Genomic DNA, 16810 nt, shown 5'->3' with positions numbered 1-16810 from the left:
GCTACACCCTCCCTTCAGGTAGTTGTAGACTGCACTAAGGTCCCCTCGGAGCCTCCTCTTCTCCAGGCTAAACACCCCCAGCTCCCTCAACCATTCCTTGGAGGTCAGACCCTCCAGACCCTTCCCCACCTTGGTCGCCCTCCTCTGCACTTGCTCCAACACCTCAACATCTTCATCAGCATCAACAACCTCAACACTCAGTGTTTCTAACAGCAGACAGACTTCTACCAATGAATACTATAAGCAAGGAAAAGTCTATTAAAAGCTCCATTTTAATATTTCAGCCTGAGGAGCACTATTTCCTCCCTCCCTTGTTTATGTCCCCGTTGAGGATGTTTTTTAAAACAACTTCTTGACTCACGTTTGGGATTTTTCTCACTTACGGGAGCCGGCGTGAATGTGCCGGTGCCGTTTCCTGTGTGTGCACGAGGGAAATTCTGCGCCGGCGTCCGGGCGCCGTGACCTCCTTCCCTGTGGTTTTTGCAGCATCGATCTGGGTGAATTCTGGTCACTTGTGAAAACAAACGTGAAGGATTGAAGGGAAAAAAAAATTATCAGGGTTTGGGGTGGGCTATAGGAGATCTGCCACCGATGTGCAGCAAACTACTGCGTGTTCTGCGGCGTGTGAAGAGTGTGGGGGCTCTGACCTCCAAGGAACGGCTGAGGGAGCTGGGGGGGTTTAGCCTGGAGAAGAGGAGGCTCAGAGGGGACCTTAGTGCAGTCTACAACTACCTGAAGGGAGATTGGAGCGGGGTGGGAGTCGGCCTCTTCTCCCAGGCAACCAGTGACAGGACAAGAGGACACAGCGTCAAGCTTGGCCAGGGGAGGGTCAGGTTGGACATCAGGAAACATTTCTTCTCAGCAAGGGTCATTAGACACTGGAAGGGGCTGCCCAGGGAGGTGGTGGAGTCACCATCTCTGGAGGGGTTTGAGACAAGACTGGACATGGCACTTAGTGCCCTGGTCTAGTTGACATGGTGGTGTCAGGGCAATGGTTGGACTTGATGATCCCAAAGGGCTCTTCCAACCTCATTGATTCTGGGATTCTGTGTTTAAGGCTGGGGGTATGGGAAGGGGGGGGATTGGTCTGGGTTTTATCGGGGAGATGAGCAAATTGTGTGCGTGGACTAAAATTTAGCCAGAACCTGCTTTTTGGTGGTGTTAACACCCAGAGCTAAAGAGCGCGCAGAAGTTTCCTCTTGCCAAATCATGTTGAAGCCAAGGAAAAAGCCTTTATTTGCATCTAATTTGCCTTTTTTTTGTAAACCTGTGACAGCTTTGTAACACAAATACCTGCCTTTCTCTGCTCTGCCAGACATGGAGACCGTGGCTGCCAGCACGTCGCTCCCTGACCCAGCGGGCGACTTCGACCGCAACGTGCCCCGTATCTGCGGCGTCTGCGGGGACAGAGCCACCGGCTTTCACTTCAACGCCATGACCTGCGAAGGCTGCAAGGGCTTCTTCAGGTGAGGAGGGGGGGCTTTGGGGAGGAGGAATCTTACCCCATAACTAGCAAGCCTTGAGGAGCGGGCGAGCTGATCCTCGGGGGGCTGCGTGATGTCACCCGCGTCCCTACAAAGCCGGGCTGCAGACCTGTGCCCGCGTCGCAGGCAGCTGCCGTGCCAGCAAATCCTTATAATGGACAGATCATGAAGTATTTCATCGAATCACAGAATCATTTTGGTTGGGAAGGACCTTTAGGATCATCAAGTCCAACCGTTAACCCAGCTCTGCCAAGGCCACCACTAACCCCATGGCCCTCAGCACCACATCTACACGGCTTTTGAATCCCCCCAGGGATGGGGACTCCACCACTGCCCTGGGCAGCCTGTTCCAACGCTTGACAACCCTTTTGGGGAAGAAATTGTCCCTGATCTCCAACCTAAACCTCCCCTGGGGCAACTTGAGGCTGTTTCCTCTCATCCCATCTTGTTCCTTGTGAGCAGAGACCGACCCCCACCGTGCTACACCCTCCTTTCAGGCAGTTGTAGAGAGCGAGAAGGTCTCCCCTCAGCCTCCTTTTCTCCAGGCTAAACACCCCCAGGTCCCTCATCCATTTCCCTTCTTGTGGCTTGCTGTGGCACCCCGCTGTTGGGAAAAAGGTTGTTTTTCCCTTATCCAGAGATTTCCATCCATCCGGGAGCCTTGCAGACCTCCACGTGCTGCGTAGGCAGGAGTGTGGGAGCCTCCAGCACGCTATGGATGGCATCTGGGGAAAAATAGACCTGAAACAAGTGGTCTTGGAGAACTAAACTGGTACAAACTTCTTTTCTTTAAAGCAAGCTGCCTCTAATGTCTGCTCTGAAGCTCTGCACGCTCGTGTACGGAGATGCATGGGGTCCTCTCCCCACTTGCTGGAGTGGGCACCAAGCTCTTTCCAAAACCAGGCAGTCTTTGACTCAACAACTCTGGCTCTTGGAGGGGTTTAAAGCAGCTGGAGGCTGTCTATGCAGCTGGTTTGAGGCTTTTTTCCACTGTTAGGTGAGGGTCTTCTGGGCAAGAACAACCCCATGGACCAGTATAAGTTGGGGACAGACCTGTTGGAGAGCAGTGGAGGGGAAAGGGACCTGGGGGTCCTGGTGGACAACAGGATGACCATGAGCCAGCAATGGGCCCTTGTGGCCAAGAAGGCCAATGGCATCCTGGGGTGTGGTTAGTAGGTCAAGAGAGGTTCTTCTCCCCCTCTGCTCTGCCCAGGTGAGGCCACATCTGGAATATTGTGTCCAGTTCTGGGCCCCTCAGTTCAAGAAGGACAGGGAACTGCTGGAGAGAGTCCAGCGCAGAGCCACGAAGGTGATTAAGGGGGTGGAACATCTCCCTTCTGAGGAGAGGCTGAGGGAGCTGGGTCTCTTTAGCTTGGAGAAGAGGAGACTGAGGGGTGACCTCATTAATGTTTATAAATATGTAAAGGGCAAGTGTCACGAGGATGGAGCCAGGCTCTTCTCAGTGACATCCATTGACAGGACAAGGGGCAACGGGTGCAAGCTGGAACACAGGAGGTTCCACATAAATATGAGGAAAAACTTCTTTACAGTGAGGGGGACTGAACCCTGGCACAGGCTGCCCAGAGAGGGTGGGGAGTCTCCTTCTCTGGAGACATTCAAAACCCGCCTGGACGTGACCCTGTGTGACATGATCCAGGTGACCCTGCTCCAGGGGGATGGGACTAGATGGTCTTTTGAGGTCCCTTCCAATCCCTGACACTCTGTGATTCTGTGTGTTGAGTGGTCTCAAGCCAGTCAGCGAGGCAGCAACACCTCTGAACGCTGCCGGGGTCTCGGAGCGTGGGGAGTTGGAGGTTTGTGGGTGTTCGTTAGCGTCTCCTCCCGTAGAGACAGCGCCGAACCGTTCACGTGGGAGTTCAGCTCGCTTGCACCAAGCGAGAGAATGACTCAGCGCCGGCGAAACGAAGCAAGATAACGAGTGACTGGCGTGGGACCGGCTGGGAAAAGCCTTGCTCAAGTAGTTTGAGCTGCAACGAGACGGTGGCACGGGTGGCTGTGGGCTGGAGAGCGCCGGAACTTTCTCAGCGAAGCCACGACTCCTCCTCTGGCAGGAATTTCGGGGCTAGATGGGGGGTTTTCACATACACACAGTCTCGCAGTGTGTTGACAAACGGGGCAGCTTCGAAGCCCAGCCAACCTGAACGACCACATTTTCCTCAATTACTGCTGCTAAATGAGTAACTCCTCGTCCAGGTGCTGTCCTCTATGCTCTGATCTGGTGTCCTTGACCTTCACTGTCCCCGTTGTGGCCGCAGAGGCAAGGCTCTGCCTTCTGACCTCTGAAATGGCCAGTGCTGCTTGACAAACCCTTCTTGGGTGCGATGTGGCTCTTGCACTCGTGAGCCCTGCTGCTGCGTTCCCCCATCCCCATTGTCACACCATTATAATAACACCAGACCTACAACTGGGACAGTATTTCTGAGCAGACATCGTAACGATGTGCAAAGCTCTCACCTTCAGCTCCATGCCCCATGGAAAGCCTTTATTTTCAATTTAAGTCTCTGCTCCTCATTTTTTCATCTTGTTTTCCTCATGCCAGGTCTCGGTGCGTTCCCTCTTGCTTACACAGACTTGTTTACGTGCCGTTTTCAATCGCTGAGTTAATTAGTGCTTGCTGCTGCCGCAGTATCTAAGTGCTTTCTGCAGTAAATTATAGCAGCGCTGACACAGAGGAACCTGGACCCCTAAAAGCTCTCCTAGAAAAGCTGCGCATCCCTGTGCCAGCACCTCGGGGTTTTATAACAGACTGTGCTTGTGTTTTCTTTGCTGTTTTTCAGCTTCCAGCTTGCGTTCCCTGAGCAGGTCTTTGTAAAAAATCGTGGTACTGGTATTGATTGAGGGTGGCTGATGGTGCTTAGGTGGGAGGTCGGAATCGCAGCCTTGGCTGGAAGGGGTGAAAAGAGGGTGAGTGGCTGTGAATATCGAAAGGCAGCAGCAAAACTGGAGGGGTTTAGCCTGGAGACGAGAAGGCTCCAGGGAGACCTTCTAGCACCTTCCAGCACCTGAAGGGGCTACAGGAAAGCTGGAGAGGGGCTTTTGACAAGGGCATGGAGTGATGGGACGAGGGGGAACGGTTTTAAACTGCAAGAGGGGAGATTGAGATGAGATATGGGGAAGAAATTGTTTGCTGTGAGGGTGGTGAGAGCCTGGCCCAGGTTGCCCAGAGAAGCTGTGGCTGCCCCCTCCCTGGCAGTGTTCAAGGGCAGGTTGGATGGGGCTTGGAGCAACCTGGTCTGGTGGAAGGTGTCCCTGCCCGTGGCAGGGGGTTGGAATGAGATGGGCTTTAAGGTCCCTCCCAACACAGACCTGTCTGTGATTCTATGATTATATGACAGCAGAACTGCTGGAGGACCTCTGGGTGGATCTCACCTGCCTTGCGGATGTACCTGTGTGACATGACACCCCGGTGTGAAGTCCTCCCAGGAGGTCCTGGCTTTAATGACTCTGTAAAAGGCCTGAGCAATTTCCTGGCACCTCTGGGTGCTCAGACGTGCGCGTATCCTGCAGCATAAACAGGCGTGAGGCAACCTTTGGCTCCTGGCTTCAAAGCCGCCTGTTTACTAATGATGCCAACGGCAACAGTGGCCTTTTATTGAGCTCTGCTGTTTGCTCAGGAGCTCTTAAAAAGCAGCAAAGCCTGAGTTGGTTTATTCTGCTGTGACTTGGCTGAAGCATCCACGGTTTTTCTGGTTTCTTCTGCAGTCCTGGTTTCCCCCCCACCCCCCGGTGCAATGACACTGGGTGTTAATAGCCGAGCTCCTTGGAAAGGCGCTGGGTATTTCAAAACCTCTGAAGTCCCCACCCATCCTGTCTGCATCGCTGCGTCTCCCACTCCTGTAATCCTCCCCGGTTCTTTGCCGTGTTCAATATGAAATGTTTAAAATAAATCCTTCCCCTCTTCCTGCTTCCCCTCTTCTTCCTTCCCCAGAGGTCTCTGAAGATATTTCAGGGCAAGGGGAGGTTCAGGTTGGACATTAGGAAGCATTTCTTCTCAGCAAGGGTCATTAGCCATTGGAAGGGGCTGCCCAGGGAGGTGGTGGAGTCACCATCTCTGGAGGGGTTTAAGACAAGACTGGACATGGTACTTAGTGCCCTGGTCTAGTTGCCATGGTGGTGTCAGGGCCATGGTTGGACTCGATGAGCCCAGAGGGCTCTTCCAACCTCATTGATTCTGTGATTCTGTCTGGAGGCTTCCTGGGATCAGAAGTGGGAGATGGAGCTGGCAAAATTTGGGGGAAAAAACACAAACGGATGCAAAACAGGTGCCAGCGAGCTGCAGCTCCGCTCCTGGTGTTGACTTGGCTGTTGGGGTGTCAAGGGTCTTCCCTGGAGGGCTGCGTAGGTGTCGTGGGGGAGAAACAGGGGATTGTCCTACCCCGAACGGTTTGTGATGGCTGAGCGAGGTGGTTCTGCTGCAGCTTCGGTGCCAAAATGACTCCTCGCCTGTTAGCCACGTGGTGGGGGATGGAAAGGACATGCCAGGAAGGCCACCACGGGGTTTGGGTATGAGTAGGGTGGCTTTCGGGAAATGGTGTTTCACGGGTTCTGCAGATGTGAGAGTGGGGTGTATCGAAAGCCCATTTTGCTCATAAAAAATAACTCAGCAAGAGTTACTTTGAAGATCAGTCCTGGCTGGTAAAGGGGAAGGATCAAGCACACCACTAATACCTGCCACAGGCTGGAGGTCTGGTCTGGGCTTCACCCTCCCTCTGGTGGGGGCTGTCGGGCTGCTGTTCACCAGGTGGCTTTTATGGAACTTGGCTTTTATGGAACTTGGCTTTTATGTTATCAGAAATGTGATTTCATGGAGGCACCCGGGTTCACTTTCTGCTCAGTAGGACCATCAGGCACGTGTCTACTAAAGACCAAGGCGGGAGCTCAACTGCTGCAGTCGGGAGGGTGGTGAGACTCTGGCCCAGGTTGCCCAGAGAAGCTGTGGCTGCCCCCTCCCTGGCAGTGTTCAAGGGCAGGTTGGATGGGGCTTGGAGCAACCTGGTCTGGTGGAAGGTGTCCCTGCCCGTGGCAGGGGGTTGGAACGAGATGGGCTTTAAGGTCCCTCCCAACCCAAACCAGTCTGTGATTGTATGACTCTATGATCAGGTTTTCTGGCTGGAGTTAGGTTGAGGGACCTGGGGGTGTTTAGTCTGGAGAAAAGGAGGCTGAGGGGAGACCTTCTCGCTCTCTACGACTATGTGAAAAGAGGGTGTAGCGAGGTGGGGGTTGGTCTCTTCTCCCAAATAATAAGCAATAGGACGAGAGAAAACGGCCTCAAATTGCCCCAGAGGAGGTTTAGGTTGGAGATCAGGGACAATTTCTTCCCCCAAAGGGTTGTCAAGCATTGGAACAGGCTGGCCAGGGCAGTGGTGGAGTCCCCATCCCTGGGGGGATTTAAAAGCCGTGTAGATGTGGTGCTGAGGGCCATGGGTTAGTGGTGGCCTTGGCAGTGCTGGGGTAATGGTTGGACTCGATGATCTTAAAGGTCCTTCCCAACCAAAACCATTCAGTGATTCTATAATTTCCCCACCAGGTACAGCCCCCCACCCTCCAAGCACATCGCTCCCCTCTCCCCAAACCCCGTCTTCCCTCGCTGCCGCCCGCACCCGCGTTTCCTCTCACCCCCGGCTTCGGTTTGCCCGGGGAGGGATCTCGTTATTTTTAACCGGTCGGCAGCGTGCCTGGGACACGGATCTTAAACGAGCCTTGAAAATTGGCTGCTTTTGGTGCTTTATAAAAATACACCGGAGCCAGACGGCGTGAGCTCCCGCTGTGGGGTGGGCGGCCGCTCCCCTGCGTGTCGGTGTAATTCGGGGGGGACCCTTCGGAGCCGAGAGCCACGGACCCTTGGGGCAGAGAAGCGACTGCTTAGAAACCCTCTCTTGTGCCCAGCCGCCCTGTTATTCCAACAAACTGCAATTTTCATACCGAAACCCATAATGTTGGCTCATCCATCGCACACGGGACATCTTTCCCTGCCCGAGGGCTTCGTGGTTCTCCGGCTTGTTTGTGCATTCCCCAGCCGTGCCCTGGGGAAAAGACAAGCCACATGCCTGCCCCAGGTGCTCAAAAACAGAGTCACTCACCAAAACTGGGAGATTTTTGGGGTGCTCAGCTCTAAATCTTGATTTGCCACCGAGCTGAGCAATATTTGTCGCCGTTCCTGGGGGAGCAAAGGGTCCCGCTGGTCTGGGTGGAAGGGGGAAACTGAGAGAAAAGTGATAAACTGAGAAAAAGTTTATAAAGTCTTATTAAAAAATTATAAACCCCAGTGGCTGCTGGGTGAAACAGGAATTTCTCGGTGTACGGCAGGTGATGGAGGGCTCCGCCACTCACCTCTGCTGGATTAATTTTCCTAAATGCATTTATTCATCTGCGAGGCGAAGGGGAAGAGTAAAGCCTCCTTGTTTACATCTCCTGGTCTAAAATAGCCTCTAATTGCACGCTACGTGCCGCTCGGGCTGCAGCCCGAGGACATATTTTTATATTTATACCCTCTATATGAGCGTGGGCTTGGCACCGTTCCCGGGCTCGAGGGGCCCCTCGGCCATCGCCTTCTCAGCCCGTTTGGGACATCCACCTTGTTCGCCTGTGGAGCACTGAGGTTGTGCACCATCAGCTCGGCGTCGTGGAGGGATTTTATTGCTAGAAGAGCAACTAGTTTTCTGTGGCTGTTTCTTCCCCAAAAAGGTTGTCAAGTGTTGGAACAGGCTGCCCAGGGCAGTGGTGGAGTCCCCATCCCTGGGGGGATTTAAAAGCCGTGTAGATGTGGTGCTGAGGGCCATGGGTTAGTGGTGGCCTTGGCAGCGCTGGGTTAACGGTTGGACTCGATGATCTTAAAGGTCCTTTCCAACCAAAACAATTCTGTGATTCTAAGATTGATGAATCAATGGAGGATGGATGGATGGATGGATGTTGCACCTTGAATCCTGGGTGCAGTTTTGGGCCCCAAGAAAGACCTTGAAGTGCTGGAGCGAGTCCAGAGAAGGGCAATGAAGGTGGTGAAGGGTCTGGAGCACAAGGAGAAGGGTCTGGAGAACTTGTGAGGAGCGGCTGAGGGACCTGGGGGTGTTTAGCCTGGAGAAAAGGAGGCTGAGGGGAGACCTTCTCACTCTCTACAACTGCCTGAAAGGAGGGTGTAGCACGGTGAGGGTCGGTCTCTGCTCGCAAGGAACAAGATGGGATGAGAGGAAACAGCCTCAAGTTGCCCCAGGGGAGGTTTAGGTTGGAGATCAGGGACAATTTCTTCCCCAAAGGGCTGTCAAGTGCTGGAACAGGCTTCCCAGGGCAGTGGTGGAGTCCCCATCCCTGGGGAGATTTAAAAGCCATGTAGATGTGGTGCTGAGGGCCATGGGTTAGTGGTGGCCTTGGCAGTGCTGGGTTAACGGTTGGACTCGATGCTCTTAAAGGTCCTTCCCAACCAAAATGATTCCATGATTCTACGATTTACCCCTCTGAACATCCTCACTTTGACTTGCCAGCCTGGAGGTACCCCACATTTTGTTTACCTCCGTTCAAAAATCACCTGGTTCATTTGAAGCCGAGCGGCGCCTTTAGAAAATAGTTGTGAATCCAGCGAGAAGCTTCGCTCGCCAATGGCAGCTCTTTGAGGAACTTTCTCTGAATCAAAGACGAGGCATCTCTGAATGCAGAGGGAGAAGCCGCCCTTGAGGGACCAGCTCAGCTATGCCTGTAACGTGTCATTAGTGGACAGGGCTCAGGACGGCCCCGCGGAAAGGCCGGTTCTCGCTGGGAGCTCTGGCTTTGACCCTTTGTACTTGGAAGATGTACAATCCCGATTGCGGCAGCGGATGAACGTGGCACGGTGTGGTTTTGGTGGAAGAGAGGGTTATTATGTTAAGTGGTGTTTCTCTTGTGTCCTGCAGCGAGATTTCTTTCTCTTGCGCGCACACAAACATGTGCTCCGGCCAGTTCTTCTAGCAAAGCCGGGCTCTAAAGGCTGGTCAATGTTTAATGACACGGGCGCTGCTTTGGGTCTGGTTTCTTTTGCTGCTGCTGGGGGTTTCCCTACAATCCTGCCACCCTTCTTTTGGCCTTCAAAAATCACAGAATCACAGACTGGTTTGGGTTGGGAGGGACCTTAAAGCCCATCTCATTCCAACCCCCTGCCACGGGCAGGGACACCTTCCACCAGCCCAGGTTGCTCCCAGCCCCATCCAACCTGCCCTTGAACACTGCCAGGGAGGGGGCAGCCACAGCTTCTCTGGGCAACCTGGGCCAGGCTCTCACCACCCTCACAGCAAACAATTTCTTCCCAATATCTCATCTCAATCTCCCCTCTGTCAGTTTAAAACCATTCCTCCTCATCCCACCACTCCATGCCCTTGCCAAAAGCCCCTCTCCAGCTTTCCTGTAGCCCCTTCAGGTGCTGGAAGGTGCTACAAGTTCTCCCCGGAGCCTTCTCTTCTCCAGGCTGAACAGCCCCAGCTCTCTCAGCCTGTCTTCAGAGCAGAGGGGCTCCAGCCCTCTGAACATCTTTGTGGCCTCCTCTGGACTCACTCCAACAGGTCCGTGTCCTTCTGATGTTCAAATACCTGTTCAAAACCAGAAAGCTGCTTCACCCGTGCTTGAACCCCCTCGCCTGTGTCCTTGTAAGACATCGTCCTTTTCTGTGCTCTCAAGCAACGCCTGAACCTCTTAAGATCAAACCCCGTAGACACATCCAACCAGGTACAGCGTCTCCAACTTAGTCTTCTTGAATGACAGAGTCAAGCCAGAGATGTTTCCACCATCCTCTTAGCAATCTCTCTCCAGAGACCTTGGATTTGTGCTTGCGTCTCCTCCCGATGTTCAGAGCAGCCTATTGCACAGTCAACACAGTGTTGATTTGACCTAAGATTTGGGTTTTTTTTTTCCTGTTCCTCTCCAGGAGAAGCATGAAGAGAAAAGCCATGTTCACGTGTCCCTTCAACGGCGACTGCAAAATCACCAAGGACAACCGGCGGCACTGCCAGGCGTGTCGGCTGAAGCGCTGCGTGGACATCGGCATGATGAAGGAGTGTGAGTATCGTGGACACGGGCAGGGGGTGCGGCGGGTAATGATTGAGAGGAGCTGGTTTAATGATTGTGGCTGTTTCTGCGGGGGTTAGCGACGTGGGGAGTCGCTTTGATCAGAGCCAAGTTGAAGGGCATCAGCTCAGCGAGAGCATCCGGGGCTGTTTCTGATTAACTCCCGGTTGCTGAACTTGCTCCTGTCCCACCCACGCAAAACCATCGTCCTTTTCCAACGCGTTTTTGCACGCTCCTCGCTGCACCCAAGCAGGGAGAGCGGAACGAGCTTCCCCGCAGCGAGAGTCATTCCCATGAGCATGAAACTCCTGGGCTTATTTTTTTAAAAAACCTTATTCTTGTGATATAGAATCATAGAATCAATGTCAGGGGTTGGAAGGGACCTCTGGAGATCATCGAGTCCAACCCCCTGCCGGAGCAGGACCAATCTAGGGCAGGTCACACAGGAACGCATCCAGACGGGGCTTGAAAGTCTCCAGAGAAGGAGACTCCACACCCTCTCTGGGGAGCCTGTTCCAGTGCTCTGTAACCCTCACAGTAAAGAAGTTCTTCCTCATGTTGAGGTTGAACTTCCTGTGCTCCAGCTTGCATCCATTGCCCCTTGGCCTATCGCAGGGCACAAGTGACAAGAGGTTGCCCCTTTCCTCTTGACCCCCAGCCCTCATCTATTCATACCCATTAATCAGATCCCCTCTCAGTCTTCTCCAGACTCAAAAGCCCCAGGTCTCTCAACCTTTCCTCCTAAGGCAGGTGTTCCAGTCCCTTCATCATCCTTGTAGCCCTCCGCTGGACTCTCTCCAGTAGATCTCTGTCCCTCTTGAACTGGGGAGCCCAGAACTGAACGCAATACTCCAGGTGAGGTCTCACCAGGGTAGAGTAGAGGGGGAGGAGGACCTCCCTCGATCTGCTGGACACTCTCTTCTTAATGCACCCCAGGATCCCATTGGCCTTCTTGGCCCCAAGTGCACATCACTGTCTCATGGATACCTTGTTGTCCACCAGGACTCCAAGGTCCTTCTCCACGGAGCTGCTCTTGAGCAGATCGCCTCCTACCCTGGACTGGTGCATTTTATTCCTCCTTCCCAGGTGCAGGACTCTGCACTTATTCTTGTTGAACCTCATTAGGTTCCTCTTTGCCCAGCTCTCCGGTCTGTCCAAATCACGCTGAATGGCCACGCAGCCTTCAGGTCTATCAGCCAAACCCGTCCATCCAGCCACGTGCGCAGCAGGGACTTAAGTAAACAGCAGAGGGAAGTAAAGTAGTTTTTAACCCAATCCAAACACGCTAATGTTGTCCAAATATTTATTTTGTTTGGCTATATTTATAGATAAGCAGCTTTTCAAAAATAAAACGTTCGACACGCTTCCTCCTACGTACGCGCGCTTTCCATGTCCCGAGTCTTCGGGGGAAGGCTGGCGCTCGCGGAGAGTTCAAACCAAAATAACAGCCTTCTGCTAGGAGACGTCGCGTTGTGTGATTGATGGAGGTGAAAATTTGGGAAATGGAAGTGGTTCTTGTTTCCTTACGCAGAGTGCACGCGGCGTCTGATGTCACCGGGTGCCACCGAAGCACCTGGGGTCCTCCAGAAAAACAGAACTTGTAGGTGTTTGTAGGAAAAATAATGCCTAAATTCCCCAATTGTCCCAAAGATCGAGCAGATCTGTGAGGAAGAGAAGATTATAGAATCATAGAATTATTTTGGTTGGAAAAGACCTTTAAGATCACAGAATCACACAGAATCAATGAGGTTGGAAGAGCCCTCTGGGCTCATCGAGTCCAACCATGGCCCTGACACCACCATGGCAACTAGACCAGGGCACTAAGGGCCATGTCCAGTCTTGTCTTAAACCCCTCCAGAGATGGTGACTCCACCACCTCCCTGGGCAGCCCCTTCCAGTGTCTAATGACCCTTGCTGAGAAGAAATGCTTCCTAATGTCTAACCTGACCCTCCCCTGGCCAAGCTTGAGGCTGTGTCCTCTTGTCCTGTTGCTGGTTGCCTGGGAGAAGAGGCCGACTGTCTGCTCCACCCTCCCTTCAGGTAGTTGTAGACTGCACTAAGGTCACCTCTGAGCCTCCTCTTCTCCAGGCTAAACCCCCCCAGCTCCCTCAGCCGTTCCTCAGAGGTCAGACCCTCCAGCCCCTTCCCCACCTTGGTCACCCTCCTCTGGACTCGCTCCAACACCTCAACATCTTTCTTGAAGATCATCAAGTCCAACCGTTAATGATCCCTCGATCTCTTCTTTTTAAGCCAGCAGCTGTGTCCCATAAAGAGGGAGAAAAGGACCATATAACTCCTGACGCGTACCCACGTTTTGGGTGAGCACGAGGACGTGTGAGCCCCCGGTAGCCGGTCGGTGCGGTCCATTTGGCGTAGCCGTTGCTAACGAGGGAAATGTATTGACTTGCACTGCTTAATTACCCAGGAAGGGATGGAAAATTCAGCAGCAGCGATGCCCGGGGTGTTTGCACCCAGGTCCCAGGGACGGGCCAGGTCCCAAGGAAGTCCGTGCTCTCCACAGGAGTTAACTTGTAAGCGACCCCGTTAGCAAACTGTTACTGGATTAACCAAACCGACCCTAAGGACCCTAAAAATAGCCTTCCCGTGGACTTTGCTGCTGGTGAAATGACGGGGAACGAGGTGTGCTGCTGTTATTTTTAGGTCGGATCAGGGATCTTGAAGTTCCCGAGGGAGGTTTGTGGCTTCCCCGGGCTGTCGTTGGAGGCGACGAGGATTGTCACAGGGAAGGCTGGGTTGGTTTGACCCCGCTGTCGATGCGATGTGAATCCGAAGCAGAAATGAGAGCTTGAGACGGATGAAGAGGAGGAGGAAGAGGGCAGAGCTTGTGCCTGGGTTAATTTGGGGTCTAGTGCAGGCAGACCCTTCTCCATCCCTGGATTATGGGGTGGTTGGGTGGCCTGGATGATTTTAAAACATCATCTCCAGCCCTAACCACAGAGAGCTGAGACCTGCGGCAGCGCGGCCGTGCCGAGGGTCCCTTCCCCAAGTTTGGGTGCAGCCCAACCTGTGGACCAGACACTGCGGTGATGGGCTGGAGGAGCCAGAGCTTGTCGGGGACACACAGCAAGGAAAGGATCGCGCGCGTTCAAACCCATAGAGAGCAAAAGCCTTGAGCCGCCGGCGCTCCCCAGGGAGCTGGGGACAGCGTCGGGGCAGCCATGGTCCCCTGAGGAGGGACAGGGGTGGAAGCTGGAGGGCAGCCAAGGTTACGGCCATCAGGCTGGGGCAGGATTTGGAGCCCCGCCGCAACGCCTGGGTTCACCCCAAGCCGCCCGCAGCCAACGTTAGCAAATAGTTGTGGTTTTCCTCCTGTCTTACCCGCGCAGGGTGAAGCACAGGGCGAGCTCGTGGGGCTGAGCGGCTGGCGGGCGATCGACGGAGGAGAAACCCACCCCGTGGCCCGAGCCGTGGCGTTTGGGGACGCTCCTTGTGCCGCTCTTGGGAGGGGTTTCCCTTCGGATGGCTCCAAGGAGAGCAGGTCTCCAGCCTAGGGAGGCCTTACCACTATTTTTCGCTAGGATGCTGCTTAGCACGAACATACTTTAAAGCGGGATGAAGGGTCCCCTTCACCCTTGCTGGACTGTCCTGCTTTGGCACGGCTTTGGGTGGCAAAAAATGCTGAAGTTACCCCTCCTGCCCTGCAAAATTGACCAGCGGCCTGGAGATCGGGAAGGGATGTTGGCAATCCCAAGCACAAATCCAGGCTGGGTGGAGAATGGAGTGAGAGCAGCCCTGAGGAGAAGGACTTGGGGGTGATGGGTGACAAGAAGCTCACAATGAGCTAGCAACGTGCGCTGGCAGCCCAGAAAGCCAACGGCATCCTGGGCTGCATCCCCAGCAGCGTGGCCAGCAGGGCGAGGGAGGGGATTCTGCCCCTCTGCTCCGCTCTCCTGAGACCCCCCCTGCAGTGCTGCGTCCAGCTCTGGGGCCCCCAACTGAAGAAGGACACGGAGCTGTTGGAGTGAGTCCAGAGGAGGCCACGGAGATGCTCAGAGGGCTGGAGCCCCTCTGCTCTGGAGACAGGCTGAGAGAGCTGGGGCTGTTCAGCCTGGAGAAGAGAAGGCTCCGGGGAGACCTTCTAGCACCTTCTAACTGGACTGGGGCTGCAGCGGTCTCACGGCGTTGAATTTATTCTCTCCCCACCACCTTCTTTGCTGCTGGGGAATTTTTCTGTGCTTGTCGCAGTGCCAGGGAATCGGTGAATCCCCTCGGGAGGGACCCCAGGGCGGTTTGTCCCTTTGCAGCCACGTCCTCAGGCATCGGTGAGGGCGGTTGAAGCTAAACCCCCTCCCCGGTGCCACAGCGAGGTCTGTAGCTTGCCTGGGGTCAGCACCCCATGGATCTTCTCTCCCCTTTTCCAAGGGAAAGGCTTTGTTGGGATCTGGTTGTAGCCACGAGCAGCCGATGCTCAGCATCCTCCCCACGAGGCTCCATTTATGATCTCAGCGCTGAAAATCCCCAAAGGGGAGGAGAAAAAACCTAAAACAACCAAATCATCGTCTCGGAGCCAGAGAGAGGAGCAGAAACTGGAAGGATTGTGTGGAGAGAGGGGAATTTCCCGTAATCGTTCAGGAGGGGAGTGGGGATGCTCGAGGGAGCACGAGGGCAGCAGTAGCTGGCAGGGATACGGTTGTTTGGGGTGGGATGAGGGTGAGCAAGGAGGGAGGTGGCGTTTCCAGCTCTCCTCCGCTTCCCCGAACAGGCGGCGAGAATACTCAAAGCTGGAAAAAAAAGTCCCCACACGTGGAATATGTTATTCCCTGGGCCGGGAGCTGCTGCGCGGCGGCGTTGTGCAACGCTGGGCTCTGGGACCGACGCTGGAGAGTGGCCGAGAGGCGAAGCAGGAGGATGAGAGGGAGCAAAGAGTTGTGGCCGCCCGGGAAAATGTCGCTCGGCGGTGGCTGACGTTCACAGCCTGGTTGGGAAGCGTCTCCGCTCCCCGCGGGCTCGAGGCACGGGCTATAACCATCCAGCTCTTGTAGCCAAGAAGGCCAATGGGATCCTGGGGTGCATTAAGAAGAGCGTGTCCAGCAGATCGAGGGAGGTCCTCCTCCCCCTCTACTCTCCTCTGGTCAGACCTCACCTGGAGTATTGCGTTCAGTCCTGGGCTCCCCAGTTCAAGAGGGACAGAGATCTACTGGAGAGAGTCCAATGGAGGGCTACGAGGATGATGAAGAGACTGGAACACCTGCCTTAGGAGGAAAGGTTGAGAGACCTGGGGCTTTTTAGTCTGGAGAAGAGAAGACTGAGAGGGGACCTAATTAATGGGTATGAATAGATGAGGACGGGGTGTCAAGAGGAAAGGGGCAACCTCTTGTCACTTGTGCCCTGCGATAGGCCAAGGGGCAATGGATGCAAGCTGGAGCACAGGAAGTTCAACCTCAACATGAGGAAGAACTTCTTTACCGTGGGGGTTCCAGAGCACTGGAACAGGCTCCCCAGAGAGATTGTGGAGTCTCCTTCTCTGGAGACTTTCAAGCCCCGTCTGGATGCGTTCCTGTGTGACCTGCCCTAGATCGGTCCTGCTCTGGCAGGGGTTTGGACTCGATGATCTCCGGAGGTCCCTTCCAACCCCTGACATTCTATGATTCTATGATTCTATGAAATCCTTGAGAGTGTGGCTTTGGTTAGCCATGTCTCAGCTGCGTCGGACATGACCTCCTTGGTGGGAGGAGAGCAGTAGCCGGGGGCCCTGCAGCTCCTGTCACTGCTCCGATTTTCTAGGCGCAGGTCCGGGATTTGGGATTTAAATCTCTGCTGAGCTCCTGTCGCTGCAAGCTTTCCTCCTCTCTGGTTTCCACGTGAGCCCACAGGCTGTAGGAGATGCAAACAGTCCAGCCAGCCCGTGGCATCCCATTAACCCAGGGCAATGGTGGAGTCACCGTCCCTGGAGGTATTTGAGGGTATATGAGGGGAGACCTTCTCGCTCTCTACAACTACCTGAAAGGAGGGTGTAGCGAGGTGGGGGTCGGTCCCTTCTCCCAGGTAACAAGTGATAGGATGAGAGGAAACGGCCTCAAGTTGCCCCAGGGGAGGTTTAGATTTAAGATCAGGGACAATTTCTTCATGGAAAGGGTTGTCAAGCGTTGGAACAGGCTGCCCAGGGCAGTGGTGGAATCACCATGCCTGTGGGGACAGGCAGAAGCACCTGCCATTGGAGCTTCAGTGAAAGCTGAAACTCTGTCCCGTGAACACATTTCGTGTCTGATGTTCCCTAAACTTCAATTTTGCTTTAGATTTGGCTGCTCTTTCCTCGTTGC

The 16810-nt window shown here is 54.3% G+C and overlaps 2 protein-coding genes across 2 annotated transcripts in view; one reads left to right on the top strand and one right to left on the bottom strand.

Annotated features, from left to right (window-relative positions):
• Positions 1 to 16810, bottom strand: part of SP7 (Sp7 transcription factor) — a 166544-nt gene that overhangs the window by 118776 nt on the left and 30958 nt on the right. The gene's annotated exons all lie outside the window — the stretch shown is intronic.
• Positions 1 to 16810, top strand: part of VDR (vitamin D receptor) — a 46920-nt gene that overhangs the window by 20732 nt on the left and 9378 nt on the right. Inside the window, exons 3-4 of the mRNA XM_068410329.1 lie at positions 1316 to 1466; positions 10390 to 10520. Of these exons, the coding sequence (XP_068266430.1) occupies positions 1316 to 1466; positions 10390 to 10520 (282 nt within the window). The remainder of the gene's footprint in view (positions 1 to 1315; positions 1467 to 10389; positions 10521 to 16810) is intronic.

The sequence above is a fragment of the Nyctibius grandis genome, chromosome 11 (genome assembly GCF_013368605.1).
Source record: "Nyctibius grandis isolate bNycGra1 chromosome 11, bNycGra1.pri, whole genome shotgun sequence".
NCBI lineage: Eukaryota > Metazoa > Chordata > Aves > Nyctibiiformes > Nyctibiidae > Nyctibius > Nyctibius grandis.
The sequence above is the reverse complement of the archived record's forward strand: the minus strand, read 5'-3'. Positions and strand labels throughout refer to the sequence as shown.